Here is a 26244-nt window from a genome sequence, read left to right on the forward strand (position 1 = left end):
ATTGTAAACAAATAACCAATAGCCAGATTATTAGTTATACAGTAGGTTTCAAGCCTGGCTGCGCTTAGAATCACTTGGAGAGCTTTTAAACATATGCCCAACTCCAAACCACAAGAATCTAGATAATTTTAATGTGCAGCCAGGGTGAGAACTACGGATATACAAGTAGAGAAACTGGGTAGGTTTTTGGCCTCATTTTTTTAGTGTTTCTTGAAATTTTCTATGAGTTACACAGGTTTTTAAACTGAAACAAAACAAACCCCACTGCATTTAAATAAAGAGCTGACATACAAGGAAAGGAGTAAATTTAGTCATGGCTTTAAGCATCCTTAGAAACTGCTGAAAATATCTGTAGACATTTTGGCTCGCAAAAAAAAAAAAAAAAAAAAAGGAAGACTTAAAAGGAATGGCTGGCTTTTAGGGACAGTGCTCTATCACTGCAGGACTCTGGAGGGCATTCTGGGGGGCGCTCCCAAACTATCTCAGCAGCTCCCTCCCCTGTGCACCATAGAATCTCCAGAATACTTCCATTATGACAACTAGGAAATGGTACTGTAATTAAATTTAGGGTTTCTCCACAAAATATTTTTTTTCCTGCAAAATAACTTTGTCCTTGAGACGTGATCTGCATGATGAAAATATTCGGCAAGGAAGTGAGTTAACTCCAAAGGTGAAAACGTACTGTAGTGATAATAAGCCATGGTGAGGCGCCCTTGGCCTAAGAGGCACTTGTCAAACGGCTGTAGCTCCCCAGCCACGTGTTCTTCTCCCCACCTCAGCCTCCTAGTCTTCTGCACAAGTTTCTCCACTACTTTTTATTCATACACATTTTTAATAAAAATCTCAGAGCCTTCCTTTTGCAAACTTTGGTTCCTGGGGTCTGTATTTAAAAAATAAATAAACTGGGCTTAAAATTTTTTTTCAAATATAAAATTGTGCCAGAGACTACTTTTTTGGGCTATATTTCACATGGCATTGGATGGCTAGGACAGTCTCTACTGATTTGAAGCTGAGAGAATATGGGGCAGTTAGCTAGCCCCAGGCATCACGTTCATCTTGGGCCACCTACCTTTCTAACCAGAATTCTTCCTTGCTCCTCTTCATCTATTTGTCTCGTATGCAGTTGTCCTACAGTTTTCTCCATGACCCTTACCTGTAGTGGTCTGAACAGGGTTCCAAAATCACTTTTCCCTCCTTTGTCCCAAAGCCCTCATTCCATCAGTGAAGTGGTAATGGAATGGTCCCTTCTGTCCATCAAAAGCATTCTGTCTTAAAACTTTTCTCTATCACTTGGCACTTCATGTCTTGAATTAGTTCATGGTTTGGAATCCCAGCTTCACCACATGCTGTGACTCTGACCAAGTCACTCAACCTCTCCCAGGAAATAAAGAGTTGTTGATATTTCAGCTGCTGCTGTCCCACCGAAACGAGCCTCTGTGCCTAGAAATCCTCCAGAATCCAAGTGAAAGAGAAGGCTCACCTGATGTTCATATTTTATGAACCAGAGACATTTTAATGCTCTATACAAAAACAAAGCTATATATCAAATATCAGAACTCAAAGGCTTAAAAATTAAATCACATGTATTTATACTTAAGAAATCACATTAACTAAAATGGTCACAATTATCCCTGAAATGGAGACAGGCCTGGAGATTCTGGATTGCTTCAGTCAGTTTGGCTCTCAGTCTTCAGAGCATTCTCACCAAACACCTGCATCCTCGTACAGGCCCATCGGTCATGCTCAATCCACAGTTTGTTACTCTAAAAATACTAGTCTACATACAGCTTTGCTTTGTAGTGGGAGGGGACCCAAGTTGCACCCTAAAGAATACTCAGTATAGAGGAAGCACACAGTGAGAATGAAGGGCATTTCAGACAGAAAGGAGAGACTGAACTCTGATATGATAACATATCCAAGAGTGTTTATCCACAGTCATTAATCCACAAGCCCGATTCTGTGAGACAGGATTATTCAGGGGAGGGCGAATTACGAGGACAAACAGGCAATAAAAGAGTAGTGTAGATTAAGCCTGACAGAGAAAGACTTGCAATACTCTCCTACAGGATTTTGGGGTATATCCAGCAGGCAGTGGGGAGTTAAAGGATTATTAACAATGGAATGGGTTTTATAAAGAGATTTAGGGGAAACTCAGGTTAACGTCCAAATTGTTGAGTTAAAGTAGCCGTGAGACATCCACGTGTGTGGGGTTAAGTAGCAAGTGGCTAGATATGCACAGAGGTCTGAGGGATGGATAAAATAATTAAAAGACAAGGATCAGTCACTCACTCAACGCTCATTGCATGGCTTCTCTGTGTTCTAAGGCACGGATGGAAGCTAGGATGCAGCCATGAATGAGACAGACAGCCTCTGCCTCTCGGATCTTACGACTGAACTGGAGAGGGAGATTAAACAGCCACTAGACAGTCATTTCAATGCTACAGAAGAGAAGCAGAGGGTATCTGAGCACTTAGAAGAAGCTGACCTAGCATGAGGGGCTGTGGAAAGCTTCCCTGTGCAAGTGATGCTTGAACCAAACTCTGAAGGATGGAGAGGACTTACCTATGTGGGGTGGAACACAGGGTTCCAGGTGGAGAAAACAGCAGTTCAAAGGTATGAGGCAGCAAGGAGGAAGCGGGGAAATGGATGGAAGGTGGAACACATGAAGGCATCAAGGGCACAGAGACATCCAGGTAAGACTTGAGAATGGCTTACGGAGTCAAAGAGGAGATCAGACTGACTGCAGAAAGCAATCTGGGTAAATAAGGTGAAACAGAGGACAAGACCACACACAGGCAATTCTTGACTAAGTCAAGAAATTGAGGCTTAACACCAGCATCAAGCTGACAGTGGAGAAGGTAGGGTGTAATCACCAAGAGAAACACAGGATAAAAACAGTACACAAATGGAGCTGGACGTCCATGTTTTGGTAAGGGTTCAGGAAAACGTTTTTTTCAGAAAACAGTGATCTTTAAAAAAAAAAAAGTCAAATTATTTACAAGTATCAAGTAAGCATAGTTAAATCTTAGAAAAATAATATATATGTATATATATATATATACACAAAACAAATTGGACAAATACAACCAATGACAAAAATAATGCAAAATGGTAACCATTAGTACAATGCTATAAATGCTCACAGCTCTTTTCAAACTCTACTGTAAAGCAGTCCTTGTTTTTTTAATCTTCCTGATGTCAAAAGTATACAAATTTAGTTAAAGTTGACTCCATTACAAGTGATACTTTTATTGGTTCATTACGAAGATTAAATTCACGGTGCACCACTCTGTTATTCACCTGTAAGATAAAAGCACAAACTGTCCAAAAGAATGTAAAGCCCTCAGCAAAAGCCTCTTAGTAAAGCCCACAGAAGGAGACGGCAGAATTCTCTGACTGCACCAGGAAAACAATGCAGACACCACCCACCAAGTGCTTGAAGGTGGCTGCGTGCACAGACCTGGGTTCAAGTCAACTTGCCCCTGGGTAACATCAGGCAAGATAGTAACCTCCTCTGAGCCTTGGTAACTCATGGCATATGAAAGCATTGGATTATGTTTTGCCCAAAGTATCCAATAGCTCTATTAATTCCAGTGCTGCTTGTAACCTTACTATCTGCTGCCTCACTAAGCTCTAAGTGCCTTTAATGCAAAGGTCGCATCATGCTCACTTTTGGACTTTCTTGCCAGTATCTACTTAGCAAGTGCTTTAAAAATGAACAGTGTTGGGACTTCCCTGGCGGTCCAGTGGTTAAGACTCCACGCTTCCACCATATGACCCAGCAATTCGACTCCTGAGTACATACCCGAAAAACACAAAAACACTAATTTGAAAAGATACATGCACCCCAATGTTCGTAGCAGCATTATTTACAATTGCCAAGGTATGGAAACAACCTAAGTGTCCATCAACAGATGAATGGTAAAGAAGATGTGATACACACACACACACACACACACACATATACACACACAATGGAATACTACTCAGCCATAAAAAAGAATGAAGTTCTGCCATTTGCAGCAACATGGATAGACTTGGAGGGTATTATGCTAAGTGAAATAAGTCAGAGAAAGACAAATACTATATGATATCACTTATATTTGGAATCTAAAAAAACACAACAAACAAGTGAATTAAAAAATAAGGAAGCAGACTCACAGATATAGAGAACAAACTAGTGGTTACCATGGGGAGAGGGAAGGGTGCAGGGGTAATGTAGGCGTGGGGGGAGAAGGGTTATTATGGGATTATATGAAAACATGTGTGAAACTTTTGAAAATTGTAAAGCACTATAGAATTTAAAGAATCTTTCATTCAGTTAAAAAATATCGGCTTTCAATTTTAAAACAATGAATGCTGTTCAATAAAGACTTAATGAACACCAGTCGGCAAAACAACTTTCACTTAGCATTAACTAAAATGGATTTCTACTTACGGTAGGTTAAATCTGTCTCTATTATTACATTTTATTGAGACGCTGACGAGAAACTATTTTCTTAAAGAGAAAAATTGAGCAATACAAGAGATTTGGAAATATGGTTAGAATGACTGTCAAAATTGTCTATACTCCTTCCATTTAACATTTTTTCCCCCAAGAGCTTACCTTAAAATGAGATGAACACCTCAACATAATAAAGGCCGTATATGACAAACCCACAGCCAACATCATTCTCAATGGTGAAAAACTGAAACCATTTCTTCTAAGATCAGGAAAAAGACAAGGTTGCCCACTCTCACCGCTATTATTCAACATAGTTTTGAAAGTTTGAGCCACAGCAATCAGAGAAGAAAAAGAAATAAAAGGAATCCAAACTGGAAAAGAAGTAAAACTGTCACTGCTTGCAGATGACATCATACTATACCTAGAGAATCCTAAACATGCTACCAGAAAACTACTAGGGCTAATCAGTGAATCTGGTAAAGGAGCAGGATACAAAATTAATGCACAGAAATCTCTGGCATTCCTATATACTAAGGATGAAAAATCTGAAAGAGAAATTAAGGAAACATTCCCATTTACCACTGCAACAAAAAGAATAAAATACCTAGGAATAAACCTACCTAAGGAGACAAAACACCTGTATGCAGAAAACTATAAGACACTGATGAAAGAAATTAAAGACAATACAAACAGATGGAGAGCTATACAGTGTTCTTGGATCGGAAGAATCAACATTGTGAAAATGACTATACTACCCAAAGCATCTACAGATTCAATGCAATCTCTACCAAACTACCAATGGCATTTTTCACAGAACTAGAACAAAAAATTTCACAATTTGTATGGAAACACAAAAGACTCCAAATAGCCAAAGCAATCTTGAGAAAGGAAAATGGAGTTGGAGGAATTAGGCGCCCTGACTTCAGACTATACTACAAAGCTACAGTAATCAAGACAGTATGGTACTGGCACAAAAATAGAAATATATATCAATGGAACAGGATAGAAAGCCCAGAGGTAAATTCACGCACATATGGTCACCTTATCTTTGATAAAGGAGGCAAGAATATACAATGGAGAAAAGACAGCCTCTTCAATAAGTGGTGCAGGGAAAACTGGACAGCTACATTTAAAAGAATGAAATTAGAACACTTTCTAACACCATATACAAAAATAAACTCAAAATGGATTAAAGACCTAAAGGTAAGACCAGACACTATAAAACTCTTAGATGAAAACATAGGCAGAACACTCTATGACATAAGTCACAGCAAGGTCATTTCTGACCCACCTCCTAGAGAAATGGAAATAAAAACAAAAATAGGGCTTCCCTGGTGGCACAGTGGTTGAGAGTCCACCTGCCAATGCAGGGGACACGGGTTCGTGCCTGGGTCCGGGAAGATCCCACGTGCCGTGGAGAGGCTAGGCCCGTGAGCCATGGCCGCTGAGCCTGCGCGTCTGGAGCCTGTGCCCCACAGCGGGAGAGGCCACAACAGTGATAGGCCTGCGTACCGCAACAACAACAACAACAAAATAAAAAATAAACAAATGAGACCTAATGAAACTTAAAATCTTTGGCACAGCAAAGGAAACCGTAAACAAGATGAAAAGACAACCCTCAGATGGGAGAAAATATTTGTAAACGAAGCAACTGACAAAGAATTAATCTCCAAAATATACAAGCAGCTCATGCAGCTCAATATCAAAAAAATAAACCCAATCCAAAAATGGGCAGAACACCTAAATAGACATTTCTCTAAAGAAGACATACAGATTGCCAACAAACACATGAAAGGATGCTCAACATCACTGATCATTAGAGAAATGCAAATCGAAACTACAGTGAGGTATCACCTCACAGCGGTCAGAATGGCCATCATCAAAAAGTCTACAAACAATACATACTGGAGAGGGTGTGGAGAAAAGGGAACCTTCTTGCACTGTTGGTGGGAATGTAAACTGATACAGCCACTACGGAGAACAGCATGGAGGTTCCTTAAAAAACTAAAAATAGAACTACCATATGACCCAGCAATCTCACTACAGGGCATATACCCTGAGAAAACCATAATTCAAAAAGGGACATGTACCACAATGTTCACTGAAGCACTATTTACATTAGCCAGGACACGGAAGCAACGTAAGTGTCCATCGACAGATGAATGGATAAAGAAGATGTGGCACATATATACAATGGAGTGTTACTCAGCCATAAAAAGAAACAAAATTGAGTTATCTGTAGTAGGTGGATGGACCTAGAGTCTGTCATACAGAGTGAAGTAAGTCAGAAAGAGAAAAACAAATACTGTATGCTAACACATGTATATGGAATCGAAAAAAAAAAAGTTCTCAGGAACCTAGGGGCAGGACAGGAATAAAGACGCAGACGAAGAGAATGGACTTGAGGACACGGGGAGGGGTAAGGGTAAGCTGGGACGAAGTGAGAGAGTGGCATGGACATATATACACTACTAAATGTAAACTAGATAGCTAGTGGGAAGCAGCTGCATAGCACAGGGAGATCAGCTCCATGCTTTGTGACCACCTCGAGGGGTGGGATGGGGAGGGTGGGGGGGAGATGCAAGAGGGAGGGGATATGGGGATATATGTATACATATAGCTGATTCACTTTGTTATACAGCAGAAACTAACACAACATTGTAAAGCAATTATACACAAATAAAGATGTTAAAAAATAAAAATGAGGTGAAAAGGAGTTTTGAAAGCTGTTAAGCATTATATGTAAAGCATTAAACAATTTTTTAAAAGAAATAAAAATAGCTACCATAACTTGGGGAGATAAGGAGTAAGTAATCCTATATAACTGTGGTTAAGGCATGAGCTCTAGAAGTGCTCTGCCTGGGTTGGAAAGCCTAGGCTGCTTTCCATCTGTAATAGGAGATGGGAATCCCAGTACCTGCCTGAGAGCTGTTGGAAGACTCAATGTATTAATATCTGTGAAGCGCAGGGAACAGCAACTGGAGAGCAAGCAGAACTTCAAAGCTCACCTAAAATCCAACTCACTCACGTACCAATGAATAAAGTGTCACTATCAGTTTCCCTTCGCACCTGGCTCAGCCATGACTTCTGCGACAGTCCTCTTAATGCACCATCAGCCTGCTGTTTCCAAACAACTTCTCACCATCTCTCACGCTTTCTCAGGCTTAAGTCAATCTTCTCATGAAAATGTTCTCATCAAGTGCATTAGCTTTAGACAGAATGGAGCACATGTTCACTTGGAATTTACTTACTTTGGTGAAGAAGTCAGCAATGTGCCACTTATTTCCATACTGTTTAAAGACTTCGGTCATTGCTTTGATCATCACAGAGCCGGTGCGGGGGTCCCGTAAAGCCACATGATCTACAAAGGAAAAAAGTCATTTCATCCATTTTCCTCCTCTAACTTACGGCAAACTTGTTCTTTGACCCATAGTTAAAACCTGGAAAATGGCTTTGAATCGAGAATATAGAAACACTTGCATTAAGATACAATCACAGAGAACTCATGTGACCAATAGCACATAACCTCTCAAGAGGACATTCTTTTTATATGCATTTTTAAAATACAACTTTTCAAATATACAAAAAAGTAGAAAGCAAAGTTTAACAACCCCCCATATAATCATCCCTCAGATCCAAGAGTTATCATTTTGTCGTATTTGCTTTATTTATTCCTTTTCTGTTCTTTTTATTGCTGACTTTTGCTCTAGCATTTTAAGCTAAATCGCCCTAAATACAACCATATGGAATTTATTTGGTGGTATTCAAGAGTTTACTGAAATTATCTTTATTATTAGGCTGAAAAACATGAAATATGTCTATATAGTATGGAAATTCAATGGGAATATTAAGATTGCACGCTCTCATAGTAAACCTGGGCTGGGACAGAAAAAACATGGAACATCTTTCAACCTCAGGGTAGACAAAAGTTTCTTACAACACAAAAATCATAAGCCATAGAAGAAAAAAAGATGATGAATTGGACTTAAAATCTAAAACTTTTGTTTTTTGGCAGGCGAGAATTCTACCACTGAACCATCAATGCTTATAAAAGTTTTGCTTTTTGAAAGACATCATTAAGAAAATGAAAAGCCAGTCACAGATTGGGAGAAAGTATTTGTAACTCGTACCAGAGAAAGGACTTGTATTCAGAATATATACAGCTTAATAAGAAAACAAACAGCCCAATACAACATTGGGCAAAAGAAGATACATGATGGCCAATATGCACATGAATAGATGGTCAAAAAAACTGAAAGGTGATGGTCATACAAATTGATAAAAAAATATTTTTTTCATTCTTTTTTTTTTGGCTGCACTGTGTGAGCGGCTCATGGGATCTTAGTTCCTCGACCAGGGATTGAACCCAGGCCCTCGGCAGTGAGAGCACAGAGTCTTAACCACTGGACCGCCAGGGAATTCCCTCATTCTTAAATAACCACAATTACTAATCAGATGTGTGCCCCTTTTGGACACTGCATGACTTCTCAACCTAGGATACCACCATGGTACTTGCTTTTTAGCTCAGCGAACCTCCAAAACCTAGATACCACCAAAATATGATATCAAAAAGAACACAGCACGATCTAATTTTTGGAACCATACCTCACCTGAGCTGGTGGTTCACAGAATTAAGTATAGCTGTGTGACTTCACTGTGGCCCCCTGATCTGGAGACCGCAGCACTAGGGTGTATACCCAGAAGTGAAATTGCTGGGTCGTGGAATAAACAAACTTTCTAGGTATCACACATTGCTCTCCAAAGAGGCATTATAACTTGCTCTCATCAATGGTATATGGAAGTACCCGTTGCCCCCCATCCCCACACATATTTGGTACTGCCTCATCCAATCAGGTATGACCCAAGGGAATTCCCTGGTGGTTCAGTGGTTAGGACTCCGAGCTTCCACTTCAGGGGCCACAAGTTTGATCCCTGGTCGGGGAACTAAGATCCCACATGCCGCATGGCATGGCCAAAATAAAAAATAAATCAATTGAAAATTTAAAAAAATATTTGCAGCCAATTAAGCCGACTGTGCTCTTTTCCCCATGGGGGCCCGGTGCGCAATGGCTGCAAACAGCAGCCTCCTCGGTAGTGTATGCGGCCTGTTGCCTGTATGGGTTGCCCTAAGGCATCTTGGAGACAGCCCTTTCCAGTGGACATTAATGACTGGCATGCTGTCCCCAGTCCAGGCTCCTGACGGGTACGCGCAGTGCCTTTGGAAAGCCCCAGGGTGCAGAGGCCAGGGTCCACATTGGCCAAGTCACAATGTCCATCCACACCAAGCTGCAGAACAAGGAGCATGTGATTGAGGCCCTCCACAGGGCCAAGGTCAAGTTCCCTGGCTGCCAGAAGATCCATATCTCCAAGAAGTGGGGATTTACTAAGTTTAATGCAGACGAATTTGAAAACATGGTGGCAGAAAAGCGGCTCGTCCCGGATGGCTGTGGGGTCATATACATCCCTAACTGCGGCCCTCTGGACAAATGGCGGGCCCTGCACTCACGAGAGCCTTGGTGCTGTCCCCCCCTTACTCATGCCCACCATTAAATCCTACTTTCCTGTCAAAAAAAAAAAAAAATTAAAAGAACTGGGATCATGCAAAAAAAAAATGGGTGATCCAAAAGATTAATTTTATCACATATTCCAAGTTTTCCACTTTGGGCACTTTGGGTACTTTAAATATCCCTCCAGGTATAAATCTTAATTCTTGATTAAAGCAAAAGTTTAATACTATTTTCGGCTGATAGGAATGAATGGAAATCCCCAAGGCATGCCATTCCTCCAAACAAGGAAGCTGAAACTTGAGCTAGAAGCAGAAAGCAAAAGGGAAAACCAGAGTTGCGCTTGTGTCTAAGGGTAAATGTCAAGTCTGGAAGGTGTACCTGGGAGATAGGGAGATGAATTTAAGATCCTGCATTAACCATGTGACCCTGAGCAGAGCTACAGAGGTCCACGTGTGGGTGGTAATCCTCTCTAAAGGAAAGCATAACTGAATTATGCCCCCAGGAGTATCACAGATTAGGATTCAATAAATGAGCTAAGAGTTCAGACACACAAAGAAACAAACCCCCATGAGTGACAGGCAACAGAACGACCACAAGAGTGATCCCCAAAGACTTTAGATATTGAAAGTATAAGGTAAAAAATATAAAATAACTGTGCATGAAATGTTTAAAGAAATAAATGATGGAATCACAAGGAAGAACAAGCAAAGACACTGTTACATCATCGGCCAGATTTGGGTGTAAAGTGAACTTACCACCTATAAATCTTCCTTAAATGAATTTCTAAAGGATATACTTCATGAAGAAAGAAAATGGTCTGAGATTCAGGACAGATAGAGAAGAAAATGGTAAACACATGCATAAATATAAACAAACATACACTGTATAAAATATTACAAAAGTGTTCTAACTTGTGGGGTTTTAAAAAAGGAATAGGCATTACCTAACATAGTGCTTGTCACCCTAGAACATGCCAACCTATCTGATGAAAATGTGTTGGGTTAATGTCCTAATTTAGAAGAAAATTAGGGTGGAAGGAGAAGGAGTGTAAGAATACATAAATAATTTCATATAAATAAAGATACAAAAAATAAAAGTTAGAAGTAAATGTTGAACAATAGCACTTAAGTGTGGAAGGTGATGAGAATTAGTGTTCTAAGGTTCTGTGTATCATCAGGGAGTAAAAATAAGCTTACTTACTTATAATATTTCACAGGGAACCAGGAGAAGAAGAGATGCGAAACACATATCTTCCAAGTCAGTAGAGGGATAAAATGTAAGAATAACAAGCTAAACTCACAATCAATCAAAAACAAGAGCAATAAAACTACCATAATATTGTACACACCAACTATACTTCAATTTTTTAAAAAAAAGAGCAATAAAGGAGGGGAGAAAAGCAAATAAAAGTAAATAGCACAAAGTAAAATGGTAAAAATGTAAATATATCAATAGTCACAATAAAGATACATTGTCCTAACTCACCAGTAAGAAGATTGATATTAGACTGGATTAAAAAACAAAATCCAGTTATATTCTGTTTAAAGGACACCTAAAACATAAGGCCCAGAAAGATTAATAGAAAAAGGTCTGAAGGAGATATACCAGGCAAATATGGGCCAAAAGAATACTGGGGTATCTATATTAATATCAGAGAAAAACTAATACCGAAAAAAGCACTATTTGGGATAGTAGGTTCACTAAACAATGATTAAAATATTTATTTCACCACAAAGTGTAACAATTCTAAAATCATATGCCTCTACTAAAGTTGCCTCAAAATACATAAAGAAAAGAAAAATAGATAATAGAACTACAGAAGAAACTGACATATCCACCAGGATAACATGACATAGTAACACATTATCTCAGTTATTGGCAGGTCAAGCAGACAAATTACTAAATATATCTGCTTGACCTTTAGTAGAGACTTGGAACAACACAACTGAGCTCAATTAATAGAAATATATAGAACCTTGTATTCAAGAAGTGAACACATATTCTTAAGCACATATAGAATACTCATGATAGATCAATAGCCATTAAAAAATGTACTACAGGGCTTCCCTGGTGGCGCAGTGGCTGAGAGTCCGCTTGCCAATGCAAGGGACACAGGTTCGTGCCCCAGTCCGGGAGGATCCCACATGCCGCGGAGCGGCTGGGCCCGTGAGCCATGGCCGCTGAGCCTGTGCGTCCGGAGCCTGTGCTCCTAAACGGCAGAGGCCACAACAGTGAGAGGCCCGCGTATCGCAAAAAAAAATTTACTACAGATCAAGACATAAATCAAGTCTCAACCGATTTCAGATTGGTATAGTTGATATTCTTTCTCAAGAATAAACTAGACATCAATAATAAAAGGATAAATAATAATAATAATAAAAGGATAAATTTTAAAATTTCAATACCAGAAAAATTTAGAGGCATATTTCTAAATAACTAATGGGTATCTTGGAACTGAAGGATAAAAATGTTACATATTAAAATATAAAAGATACAGTGAAAGCAGTAATTAGAGGGGAATTATAGGTTTAAAAATGCTTATTTTTTTTTAAAAGGTAGAAAATAATGACCCAAGTACCTAACTGAAAAAGCTGGGAAATTAAGAGTAGAATAAACCCTTAAAAAATGGAGAAAAATGGAAATATGAGGCAAATGAATGAAATCAAAAACAAACATAATAATAGAGAGGATTAACAAAACTAAAAATGGGTTCTTAACTAAATAAATAAACGACTGGCAAGACTGATCAAGAAAAACAAGAAAGCCAGAAATATTAGAGGTAAACAAAGGAACATAACTACAGATAGAGAGCCCACGTGATTAAAGATACAAGGAGCCCTACAACAAGAAATAAGAAAATAAACTTGGGCTTCCCTGGTGGCGCAGTGGTTGAGAATCTGCCTGTCAATGCAGAGGACACGGGTTCGAGCCCTGGTCTGGGAAGGTCACACATGCCGTGGAGCAGCTAGGCCCATGAGCCATGGCCGCTGAGCCTGCGCGTCCAGAGCCTGTGCTCCGCAACAAGAGAGGCCGCGACAGTGAGAGGCCCGCGCACCACGATGAGATGAAGAGTGGCCCCTGCTCCCCGCAACTAGAGAAAGCCCTCACACAGCAACGAAGGCCCAACACAGCCAAAAGTAAATAAATAAAATTTAAAAAAAAAAAGAAAAGAAACTTGCTTTTCTCCCGTTGAGAAGCCAGTTTTCCCATCACTTATTAAACGGTCCATCCTTTCACCATTGATTAGCAATGGCTTCTTTGTCATGTGTCTCATTTCCCTATATATTTGGGTCTACCTCTACATTCTTTATTCTATCCCAATGATCTGTTTGTCTATGTACCGGATGATAGAGTTTTTGTTATTGCTTTCTACTAAGTATTCATATCTTAGATGACACATTTTCTCAAATATCTGCATAGCTCACGCTCTCATGGCCTTCAATTCTACACAATAATCACCTTCTCAGTGGAAACATCTCTACACATCTCTTTTTAAAACCACAGTCTCGGGACTTCCCTGGTGGCGCAGTGGTTAAGAATCCACCTGCCAATGCAGGAGACATGTTAAGCCCGTGCGCGTGCACCACAATTAAGCCCGTGCGCGTGCACCACAACTACTGAGCCTGAGCTCCAGAGCCCATGAGCCACAACTACTGGAGCCTGCACACCCTACAGCCAGTGCTCCACAAGTGAAGCCACAGCAATAAGAAGCCCACGCACCGCAACAGAGTAGCCCCTGCTTGCCACAACTAGAGAAAGCCTGTGCTTAGCAACAAAGATCCAATGCAGCCAAAACAAAAAACAAAAAAAAAATTATAATCTCCACTTCTACCCCTCAATACTCTCTCTCCCCGGTTCCTGCATTACTTTTCTCCATAGCACTTATCACCATCTAACATTTTATTTGGTAAACTTTTCACTGAAGGGTAACCATCACACAGAAAAGTATGCAAAGCACATGGGTATATAATAGCTCAATAAATTTTCATAAAATGAACACACCCCCATAACTGGCACCCTCATCAAGAAACACGATGATACCAGTACTCCAGAAGTCCCCTCTTGCTGCTCTGGTCATAACCACTCCAAACACTGTGCACCCTGAGGACAAGCAGCACCCGGACTTCTACCATCCACCATAGATTAGTTTTGCCTGTTTTTGAACTTCATAGACATGGAATCATAAAGCAACCCAGGATCTGTTTTCTGTATGTGCTTACTGTCGTCTCCTCCCCTAGAACATAAGCTCCATGGAGGCAGAGATTTTTAGTTCTTGTGCTCAATACTGAATCTCTAGTCCTCAACAGAAGTAGCCAGCATATAGTCATGAAATTCATTCATTCAGCAAAGTTGGAGCTCAAGATTCCTCGTCTTGACCCTTAATTGTTCCATAATAATTTTGTGATTAGTTTGTCAAATTCCATGAAAAAACACATAGAATTCAATTTACAAACTCATTTGGGGAAAAAAAAGGCCATCTCCATGGTATTGAAAATCTCAACCATGAGCATGGTATTTCCCACCATTGATTCAGGTCTTTATGCCTTTCCGGAATGTTCTCTCATTTTCTCTAATAAAGTTCTTGCTCATCTTTCGTTAGTCATTCCTAGACATCATTCACTAAAGCAAGAAAAAATAACATGGTATCTTTTTTCTTTTCTATTATATGTGTAAGTGATTACTGCTAGATATTCAAAACTATTGATTTCTACAATATTGATCCTTACATCTTTTCTTATCTTAATGAATTAGCTAGGACTACCCATGCCATGTCAAACAGTAGGAGTGAGAGTGGGCATGCTTGTCTTACATCTAACTTTTAAAAAAATTTACAGCTTTATTAAAGTATGATTGATCATTGACAAGCATCTGCATATATATATATTTTTGGCAGCACCACGCGGCATGTGGGATCTCAGTTCCCTGACCAGGGATTGAACCCATGACCCCTGCATTGGAAGCATGGATTCTTAACCACTGGACCACCAAGGAAGTCCTGCACATATTTTAAGCAAACAATTTAATAAGTTTTGACATATGTATACTTCCGTGAAACCATCACAACCAAGATAATGAATCCAATCAGCCCCCTCCAATGTCCTCATGCCCCTCTGTAATCCTTCCTTCCCTCTCCACTCCCATCTCCAAACACAACTGATTTGCTCTCTTATAGACTGGTTTGCATTTTCTAGAATTTTATATGCATGGAACCACACAGTATCTGCTTTATTCTGTCTGACTTCTTTCAGTCAGCAGGATTATTCTGAGCTTCATCTATGCTGTAGCATGCATCAGGAGCTCATTTCTTTTATTGCTGAGTAGTATTCCATGTATGATATACCACGATTTGTTTATTCTTTCACCTGTTGATCATTTGGGTTGTTTCCAGTCTTTGACTATTTCAAATAAACCTGCTTGCACTTGCTATGCTACAAGTGTCTATCAGGACATATGCTTTCTTTCTTTTTTTTTTTAATACTTATTTATTTATCATATATTTATTTATTTTTGGCTGTGGCAGGTCTCAGTTTTGGCACTCAGGATCTTTGTTGCAGCATGCAGGCTTCTTAGTTGTGGCATGCATGCAGGATCTCGTTCCCCGACTAGGGATCGAACCCGGGCCCCCTGCATTGGGAGCACGGAGTCTTAACTGCTGGACCACCAGGGAAGTCCCAGGACATATGCTTTCCTCTCTCTTGGATGAATAAAGTTACATCTAACTTTAATGGGGATATTTTCATTTTATATTATTGTCCTTAGTTTCCTCTGCTTCCATTTCTTCCCTAACATTTTATCTTGAATTGCATATATATATATATATATATACACACATACACACACACACACACACACACATACGTGTGTATATGTGTATATACACACACATAAGCTATTTTAATCCTTTTTGGAGAAAATCAAGATAAAAACAGCTAAATAAATGCCCTTGACCATTTATTTCTATCTTCTCTACATTTTCCTGTTTCCCTTTCACAACTGAATCAAGTTCACCCCTTCAGCACACAAGATTCTTTTGGATTTTAACTTATTAGTATTAATAGTATAGTAATAATAAGAATAATAATGTAATCAGCATAATATATTAGTAATAATATTAATTTCTTTTTTACCTTATTATGCCAGTTATTATGATAAGCACAATACCTGCACTACATAATTTAATTTATATAACATCCCAATGACACAAGTATATTTTATCATTCTTCTTTTGCATAAATAAACTGACATATCTAGAGGCTAAGAAATATTGAAGGTCTCAAAGACAGCAAGTGGCAGAGCTGGCTTTGGACCAAGATCTTTTTCACAGGAGAGCCGATGATCTTATTTACTATGTGATACTTTGCTAAAAGGATGGCATCTTCCTGGAAGAGATGAACAGTCAGATGCAAACCTGCCATCTCTGAAAGTGGAACAGTTGAAGATGGATAGGTTAATGAAAATTTCTCCTTATGTACATCAATCTGTAAAGCACAGATAATATTTTTAAAAAAGATTTTCAGTAATTCCCTGGCAGTATAGTGGTTAGGACTCAGCACTCTCACTGCCGAGGACCCAGGTTCAATCCCTAGTCGGGGAACTAAGATCCCATGAGCCACGTGGCACAGCTAAAAAAAAAATAAAAAGATTTTCAAAATCATTAGGAATAAGCTAAACCCTCTGGACGAATGTGTATCTCACTGTCATCAAGCCTCACTGTCTTACCTGCCTGGGTGGGATAGATGATGAAATAATCACTGAATGTAGGCAGCCTCTTCTTCTCTGATCCATCATCCGAGTCCATGGGTTCATCATCTGTTTCAACACCACTGTCTCTTCTCTCTATTTTTTGAGGAATGAAAATGCAAACTATGATAATACACCACTGACACCAGTAATCTTTTTTTTTTTGACACCAGTAATCTTTAATAAAAGTCACAACAAGCTTGTATCTCCATAAGAGAGAGAAACATCCACCAAAGTTAACATAAATCAGATATTAGTCCCACAAGCCACCTGGAATCACATGAACGGTGGGACATCCCCTGGAAATTGCCCACCTCTCTCCCAGAATTTGAGGTTCCCCAACCCACCTCATGAATTTAAAGGCTTAGACCCTTCCTCAGCCTAAATTAACTATCCTATCCCAGGAAAGCTTTCCCTTCATTCTTTCCTCCCAGCTCAAAGTCCCTACTATACTATGTAACTAAAGTTACATCAGCTAAGCGTCCGCTAATGTAAAATAATTTTTTAAAACTCAGTTTTCTTTCCTCAATCATCAATATGAGAATTTCCTAGAAACAGAACTATTACAAAGAGGTCTCCACTTACCTCCTCTGCAGGCCTGAATTATAAAGATTTTTGGTTTCTCTTGAAGTGCTGGACAATTTTTATTGTTAAACATTTCAAAAATGCCTTCCAGGCTGACTTTTTCACCATCTTTCATTTTGATAAAGCCTTCTTCTCCGTGGGACATAAGAGCAACAAGGCAACAGCCAATGTCATCTTTAATTTCATTTAGTCCATCTCGAAATGATGTTATTTTTCCAAGTAACTCCTGTAAAATAGGAAAACATATTAAAAAGAACTGCAAGTAGGAAAACCCAGAAATCCCAGAGATGGCTCCTTTACAAGGTGATCCAATGAGACGACAAATATGAAAATACCTGCATCTCTAACAGAGTCAGTATAACTTGTCAATTCCCTTTTGATTGCTTTCGGAATTCATATGATTTCTTCTTGTACCACTGGTGGTTCTTGTTTGACAAAATTAGGGTATTTCTGATTCTCTACCACAAAATATAACAGAATTATAGCTCCCCAAAGGGTTAATGTATTTCAATGCTATATTATTAACTTACTTTAATATATAAAATTATCTTATAAAATTAATACCCTCAATAAGCTAGAAATGGAAGGGAATGGAGGAGTCTACCCAATCATATCTACTTGCCAGAATCTATCAGGAGACGTCATCAGAATCAATCCCACTAAAAAGAGAAGACAGGAATGGCTGTTCTCACTAGCCTCATACATGTTGTAACAAAGATCCTAGCCATTTCAATAAAGTAAAGTAAAAAATTAGATGAAGTTTAAACATTGGAAACAAACTCATTACTTACAGATAATATGACTATCTAGAAATATAATCAACTTACAGATAATATGACTATCTAGAAATATAATCAACTAAAAACTACTAGAACTAGAGATCAGCAAGTTGACCAGATACAAAGTTAATTTACCAAGATCTATAGCTCCCCAATTACCCAGGAATAATAATTTAAACCGCATAATGGAAAAGGGATCCATTCATGGTCATAAAAAAAGTAAAACAATACGTAGGAATAAACCTAACAAGAAATGCACATTGCCTAAGTGAAGAAAATTATTTAAAAAAAAACTTTAGTGAAGAGGCAACATAAACTATGACATACCGATGTTTCTGAGATGACTCAATACTATTAATTTGCCAGTTAACTCTAAATTAATCTCAATTCAATGTCATGTCAATTAAAATCTCAAAGGATTTCTGTGAAACTTAACCAGATGGTTCTCAAGGTCACAGAGAACAGATGCTCAGGAACAGCAAAGTGCTCAAGAATAGCAAAGAACATTCAGAAGTTTAAAAAAAAAAAAAGCAAAAAAACCATAAAAAACAATGAATCCCCCATAGGATAGGTCCTATCAGACATCCAAAGGTACTATAAAATCATGGTGAACAAAACACTGATATACCAGCTTAAGAATAAACAAATGTATGAATAGAATATTTTAGAATATAGAAATTGATCCAAATATATATATAGGGATTTAGTTTATGATAAGAATGGAATTCAAATATGTCGGGAAAGGATGTATCATCAACAAAATGAGATGACTGGCTTGGAAATAAAGTTAGACCTCCCACCTCACTGTTCCAAAAAATGTAATTCCAGTGAGTAGGCTAACCTTAAACTATAAAAATGTTACAGAAAAATAATTTTCAAAAATTTTATGTTGGGAAATCATGGGGTTTAATCAAGACATAAAAGCCAAGAAGGCAACAAACAGAAAGACTGACGAGTTTACTCACAAAAACTAAGACTTCCAGGGGAGTTCCCTCATGGTCTAGTGGTTAGGATTTGGCGCTTTCATTGCTGTGGCCTGGGTTCCATCCCTGGTCAGGGAACTGAGATCCCACAAGCCGCATGGTGCGGCCAAAATAAATAATTTAATAAATAAATAAAAAAGACTTGCAATGCCACGGAGCAACTAAGCCCACGCGCCGCAACTACTGAGCCCACGCGCCACAACTACTGAAGCCTACGTGCTCTAGGGCCTGTGCTTTGCAACAAGAGAAGCCACCGCGATGAGAAGCACGTGCACTGCAACGAAGAGTAGCCCCCGCTTGCCACAACTAGAGAAAGCCCATGCGCAGCAACGAAGACCTAATACAGCTAAAAATAAAAAAATAAAATAAATAAATTTAAAAAAAAATAAAAAAGACTTCCATTTGACTTATGATAACAAAAAGTCAAAAGGCAAGTAACAAGGCAGGAGAAAAATATTTGCACTCTATTTTGTCTAAAATTCAGGAAAAAGAACTACAGAATAAGAAAAATAAAATCCAGTGTGGTCCAGTGGTTAGGACTCCATGCTCTCAATGCAGGGCCCGGGTTCGACTGCTGATCGGGGAACTAAGATCCTGCAAGCCACATGGCACAGACAAAACAAAAAGGAAAAAGAAAATCCAGTAAGAAAAAGGGCAAACAGGTAATTCAAATAATTCACAGAAGGAAAAAAATGGCCAGAAGATGTTCAACCAAACTAATAATCAGGAAAATGAAACAGTGAAATAATTTTACCAGTAAAGTTGCTAAATATTTACAAATAAATGTTGACAAGATGTAGAGAAAGAGGCCACTTCTGGACCTTTGGGAGAATAAACCAGAAGAACACTGGCAATTATCTGTAATCTGAATGGAAAGGACTGGATTAAAAAAATCACATAATATTGGAAGAGATTCTGGTACAATCCTTGGGAAACATGAAGGAGTCTGTTTTTAGCTTTGAAATAATAAAATCAAAATTTATTGAGCACTTACTATAAGCCAGCTACTATTCTGAGAACTTTTACATAACGCAGCTCATTTCATCCTCACCATAGCCCTACAAGATAAATTACTATCACCCCCCCCCCACCATTTTAGAGATAAGAAAGTAGTCAATTAATTTAAGACAGAATTTCTAGAACTCTTGCACTATTATTTTGTGTCAGGTAATCTTCGCCTTGGGGGCCGTCCTGTGCACTGTAGGGTGTTCAGTAGCATCCTGGCTCTACCTCGGCAACTACACAAGATGCCAATAGCACCCTCCAGTTGTGACAACCAAAAATGTCTCCAGACATTGTCAAATGTCCTCTGGGGGGACAAAAATCACCCTCAGTTGAGAACCAGATTTAAGGTAACAACTAGTAAGAGACGAGATTCCACCGGTCAGTGTGTGCTGCTTTCCTAGCCCTTCTGCTATGCTGTTCCTTGATATTCACTAGCAGTGCCTCCTGGGGTCTATGAAGGACTTTCCTCTGTTATTATCCCCAAACATGAGCAGGGCTAGGCCAGGACTCAGCTGGGGTCAGAGAAGTCAAAATGCAGTTCCCACCCACCACCACCACCACTCTTCCACCTCATTTTCTTGTGTCCTCGAGTTAAATCACAATGCAATTCTGCCCAGGGCTCTCAGCAACTCCTCTCCCCACCCCTCCCATGGTTCTAAGCAAGTCCCACCAGGATCTTCCAAAGCCCCTGGGCTCCAATGCTGCTGGGATTCCTCTGGCCTGGCTGCTTGATGACCTCTCAAAGCTGTCCCCTTGGTCTTCCTGTTCCCAAATGCTCTGGACCTTGCCTACTCTGGACTCACAGCATGTCCTTGGGCCTCCTTGCCCAACTCACTTTTACACCTTCTTGGATTCCCTTCCCTCTTCAAATGCAGGGACCCAAGAGGTCCCTGCTTGACTAGAAGTGAAGCTGGAGTATCATCACACACTTAACATGACAAAAGCATCTGTATACAACAGGTAAGCTGGGTAAGAATTTCATCAGGACATACACATCCATTGCTCAGCAGGCCCTGGTTCTAACCAGGTAATAAAACCCAATTTTTTTAAAAAGGAAGGAAAATTATAATATCCAAGCTACAATTTTTCTTCTTCTTTTCATTTTTTTTTTGGCTGTGCCGCAAGGCATGTGGGATCTTTGTTTCCCAACCAGAGATCAAACCTGCGCCCCTTCAGTGGAGGCACGGAGTCTTAATCACTGGACCGCCAGGGAAGTCCTGAGCCACAAATTTTCATTTTTGTTTTTAACTTGGTACCATTTTGTCGGGATCGATGCACAACGTATTTTCGAACTGGCACTGGCCAAGCCAGTCCTCCATCAGTAGGACATCCTGGTGAGCGCCCAGCCTGTCTCTCATCACACACATGAGGAAGGCCTTCCGCCTGCCACTCAGGTCATAACGGTCCTGTTTTCAAGGAAAGCCAAGAAACAATATTTAAACCAAACCAAATCCAAATACACCTTATATGTGAAATGAGTTTCTTCTGGAGTTAATGATGACGTTTCCCAGCTCAGAGCAGGGGCACAACACTGATTTCCTCTCTCATCATGACTCCATTTATAATTTTTTCAAATACCTTTCTCAAACTAGGACAAATAGGCCAATCTCATTTTTAAATTCCTATACATAGCCAGAACTGCCCGTTTAAGGAAAATGGTAAATGACAACACAGGGCTGCAGTTATCAAAATCCAGAATGTGGGACATTCTACAGGACAAATAACCTGGTTTCGTCAACAAACAAGAGAAGAGGTCAAAGGGAGAGGTATCATAAATTAAGCCTCTTAAGAGACAAACCATCAAGTGTAACTGTGTAGACCTTGCGTGAGTCGGACCCTGACTCAATCCAACTGTAAAAGGCATAAGAGCCAGCCAAGGACATCTGAAGGCTGACTGCCAATGAGGAATTTGTTTCTAGGTAGAATAATGGTATCATGGCTATGTTTGGAAAAAGTCTTTCTCAGAAATATATACTCAAGTATTGTATGTATGAAAGTGATATGGTAGCTGGGGAATTTGCTTCAAAATAATGGAGGGGGGCGGGGGGAGGAGCAGATGAAACAAGATTGGCCACGTTGCTAATTGTTGAATCAGGGCAAAGAGTTGGTTGGGCTGGAGTCTGGAGACGCATTTTTCTCTTCTCTCTACTTTAGCTTATGTTTTAAATGTCCTTAATAAAACAAGCAAAAAAAGGCCGGAAGCCAGCAATTTATGTAGTTTCGAGTGGCCACACAGCCTGCAATGCCTTCGTCTGTAAAATGCAGATACTAACAGTGCTTACCTCATTTGGTTAATGCGTGCAAAGTGGTTTTATCTGGCTAATGTTTTGCTTTTCCTATTTATAACGGAAAGCAGGAAGATCTGACGGCTTGAGACAATGACACAGATACCCACCTCCAATCCAACAGAAGCAGCACAAAAAAATGTTCAAATGGTGACTAAATACTATCTTAAAGAGTCCAGATATTTACCAATTCACCTTCCACACAGTCATAGCTTCTCTTTGGAATCTTTCGTGGAATCACTGAATGAATTTTCATGAAAAGACAAAACAGAAAAGAACATATTTTTTCTTTTTCCTCTTCTTAATCATGATCTGCTGTCATTCCTGTTAACAGGAAGCACCTCCCAAGGAAATCAGTTGCCTCTTATGTTTTAAAACAGGTTTCTAGGATTCTGAAAACCCTCTCCCTAACTCATAAGGATGAAAACTTAACAGAACTCCCTTAGGCCCCAGTCAGATTCAGGGGCAGGGAGAGCCAGGCCAGAGATGAAAAGGAGAAGCACCAATGAACATTAGTGTATATGCACCTCCAGAAAAGGAGACCAAGACATCAATAAAGAGAAAAATGAAGTTAAAGGAACTAGACCCTATTTAATTTTTTAATTAAACAAACTCTTAGCATTCAATTCAAATATTTTTGGAGTGCCTACAGTGTGTAATCATGATACCGGGTAGTTTGGTTGATTCTGAAAAACAAAAAAGCCCAGTTTACCAACTGCAAGAGACTCACAGTTTAAAGGGGTGATAACAAAAGTGTGATACATTAACCACTAAGCCTGGAGAGACATTATGATAAGTGCTGTGCAGATGCAGTCAAGGGAGAATCAAAGGCTTCGTGGGGCCAGTATTCTGCCTACAGGCCATGTTTTGAGGTCGTTTACAGTTGTCACCCATTAGGAATCTAAAAGTCAGCAAAGCAACATACCTCAAAACTCAACCAGATCTTTATTGGCATATAATTGCTTTATAATGTTGTGTTCATTTCTGCTGTATAACAAAGTGAATCAGCTATATGTATACATATATCCCCTCCCTCTTGCGTCTCCCTCCCACCCTCCCTATCCCACCCCTCTAGGTGGTCACAAATCCCCAAGCTGATCTCCCTGTGCGATGCAGCTGCTTCCCACTAGCTATCTATTTTACGTTTGGTAGTGTATATGTGTCAATGCTACTCTCTCACTTCGTCCCAGCTTACCCTTCCCCTCCACGTGATTTTTCTCAAATTTTTGGAGAGCTATTAGCCAGGAATTTGGTGTAATGACTCATTACGTTATTCCTTAAGAAATGTTAAATGTGTGTGTAGAGTTAAGTAGCGGTCGTACTTTTGATTTAATAAAAAGTTAAAAAAACCAAAAACTCAACCAGATCATAAGCATGCAATGGCAGAGACCAGCAACAGTATATTTTAGTGTCTACCTCAGTGTGCCCAGTAGAAGTGCTTTCTCTTTCTTTCTCATTCTCTCTTTCTCTATGTACACAAACTCGCTCACATATTATACACACATACATTTATTAAACTTACGAGGGGAAACCCTAACCGCCCCCAACTTGTTACATTTCTTGATCTTAAGCCACATCTTCCCAGATTTATGGCAAATGTTCTAATGGTGAATTCCAACACGGGGTTTCTCACTGCATCATCTAAAAACCTCCTCCATCATAATCACTTGGAGGTAATTGTTAAAAACGCATCTCAGGCCTGCTGAGTCAATCTGATTTCTCAACCCACCCCAGAATGAACTGGTAGACCCTGATGGCTACTCTTGGACTGGTCACTTCGATTCCGTGCCTGGGAACTGTCTCTCTCCTGCCTTCTTATCCCCCGGTTCCCACTTCCCGCCGCGCGTTCACTGGTCCCTCGACCCCCGCATCCTCCTTGCTCCACTTCCCCCACCCCACCCTACTGAAGCTCGGTCCACCGCCGCTCACCTGTGCCCCAGGCCTAACCCGGCGCTCACCTAGGACACCCCCCTCCCCGCCAGTCCCCCTTCCCTCCAGTCAGTAGCCCCTCCCCCTGCCCAGGAATCCCCGTCAGTCCTCCCTCCGCCAATCCGGGAATCCCCGGGCGGTAGGGCCAAACCCAGCGGTCACCAAGCACCCCCTCCGGTCCCCCCAACCCTGGGAATCTCCGCGCGCTCACCCGGGCCGTCAGCGGCGGCGCTCTGCCAGCGCGGCAGCAGGTCAGCGCGGGGCAGCTGCTCCAGCACCTGGACGAGGACGCGCTTGGCGGCGGCCGGTGGGTAGTACTGCTTGGCGAGGAGCCTGGCCAGCCCCGACGGGCTGCGGCCCTCCAGCTCCAGCTTCACCTGGCTCACGCGCGGCTCCACCTTCTTGAGGTGGTCGCGGAAGCTGCGCAGCTCCTGCGAGGACAGAAGGTCCAGGGTCTCCTGCAAGCGGCTCTGCAGCTCCTCCATGGCCGGCGGGATCTTCGGAGACCCCGAGCGCCCGCCGATTCCCGGGCTCCCCTCCATTGTCACCCAATGATGCTGAAGCGACCGGGCGGGAGGGACCAATCTGAGCCCGGCGCGCCTCACACGCCTCCCGCTTCTCCTCTTTGTTTTGAAAACTGGAGGCGTTTCCGCTCGTCCTCTTAAGCCCGGAGATCTCTGGACGCTGTCTGCCTGCAACGTCCCGCCTTCCGTCCTCTCGGGCCCGAGGTCCGCCCCCGCCCCGGAGCCACGCCCCGCACCCTGGAGGCCCCGCTCCGCCCACAAGAGCTCCTTCTTTAACCCTTGGAGCCTGGGTTAGCAGAGCCGAGTGGTGCCCGCCCTGCAGGTCTACTCCGCGGTGCTCTGCCTTGGCACGCGTTACGATCACCAGGAGGACTTTTGAAACTACTCATGCCCAGGTCACAACCTGAACTGATTACATTAGAACGTCTGGGCGGCCGACCAAGGCATCAGTGGTTTTTAAAGCTCCCTGATGATTCCAGTGTGCAGCCAAGTTTGAGAACCACTGACCTTAGAGTGTTTACCAGCTACCTAAGCCAGTAGTTCCCAAAGAGCAGGGAAGAACTTGGAAGGTGAAAGAACACCTACAGATTATGGCATTGAGCCAGTTTTTTTTAGAGAGGACATGGTGACAATAGCTGATATTTGAGAATTTGAAGGCAGCAAGGAGGTGGAAGTGCACACTGCTCAGCCTGGAGGCGTGGAAGGAGCACTGCTTTGGAGAGCAGATCTCAGCTTTGCAACCCTCCAGAGTCCTATTGCTAGGCTCCCTGACTTGATTGGGCCCTCAGGAAGTGATGACTCACTTTAACCGTGGTTTGCCTGAAAATTACTTACCCTTTCCAACAGCTGGTGAAAGAATCTTAGGACTTGTTTGAATCCTGATGCAAATAAACCAACTGTAAACAATAATTTTTGAGACAATCAGGGAAACATGAATATGGACTGGGTATTGGCTGATAAGCAAAAAAAAAATGTTAACTTTTTTTCAAGTAGGATAATAACGTAGTTACCTAAGAAAAATGCCCATAATTTTTAGATATGCATATAGAAATGTGGAAGGGTGAAATGGTATGATGTGTGGGATCTGCTTTTAAAAGCTTCAGTTAAGGGAAGAAAAAAGGAGGTGGGGGAGAGGGGAAAGACAAGCAAAAGTGGCTAAATCCTGATAATTGTTCCATTTGAGTGATGTGAATGAAGGGGCAATGTACCATCTATTCTACTCTTGTGATTGAGATATTTCATAACATATTCTTGGAAATTGAGTATAGCAGCTTGAAAGCTTTGCTTCTGTCCTTTTTGCCTCCTGCCTTACTAGGCCTTATCTCTAGCGCCAGATGACTGTTTACTCCCACAAAGCTCCGCCCCTATATAATTTGCTTTAAGTCTAAGGCAGCCAAGAACGAATCAATTAAAAAAAAAAAAAAAGTGGGGGGAGGGCACTGGGCAGTGTTTCCAAAGCCCT

The 26244-nt window shown here is 40.8% G+C and overlaps 1 protein-coding gene across 1 annotated transcript; it reads right to left on the bottom strand.

Moving 5' to 3' along the window:
* Positions 1-1591: 1591 nt before the first annotated feature.
* Positions 1592-24959, bottom strand: CASP14 (caspase 14). The gene is made up of 7 exons (XM_079934967.1): positions 24470-24959; positions 22517-22569; positions 21301-21450; positions 17278-17503; positions 16672-16788; positions 7696-7805; positions 1592-3300 (listed from the first exon to the last, which is right to left on the bottom strand). The coding sequence occupies exons 1-7, from the start codon at positions 24798-24800 to the stop codon at positions 3199-3201; spliced, it is 1089 nt and encodes a 362-aa protein (XP_079791093.1). The 5' UTR covers positions 24801-24959; the 3' UTR covers positions 1592-3198.
* Between the last annotated feature and the right edge of the window lie 1285 nt (positions 24960-26244).

The sequence above is a fragment of the Stenella coeruleoalba genome (genome assembly GCF_951394435.1).
Source record: "Stenella coeruleoalba genome assembly, chromosome: 10".
Lineage (NCBI taxonomy): Eukaryota > Metazoa > Chordata > Mammalia > Artiodactyla > Delphinidae > Stenella > Stenella coeruleoalba.

Bases quoted from the DNA above. Each gene is read 5' to 3' on its own strand.
- CASP14 (XM_079934967.1), bottom strand. From the start codon at position 24,800: ATGGAGGGGAGCCCGGGAATCGGCGGGCGCTCGGGGTCTCCGAAGATC. The intron at 16,789-17,277 runs GTAAGTGGAGAC...CTCAAAAAATAG, and splicing joins AATTCAGGCCTGCAGAGGAG to AGAGAAGAGACAGTGGTGTT. The intron at 3,301-7,695 runs GTAAGTAAATTC...TTTATCTTACAG, and splicing joins TTGCTGACTTCTTCACCAAA to GTGAATAACAGAGTGGTGCA.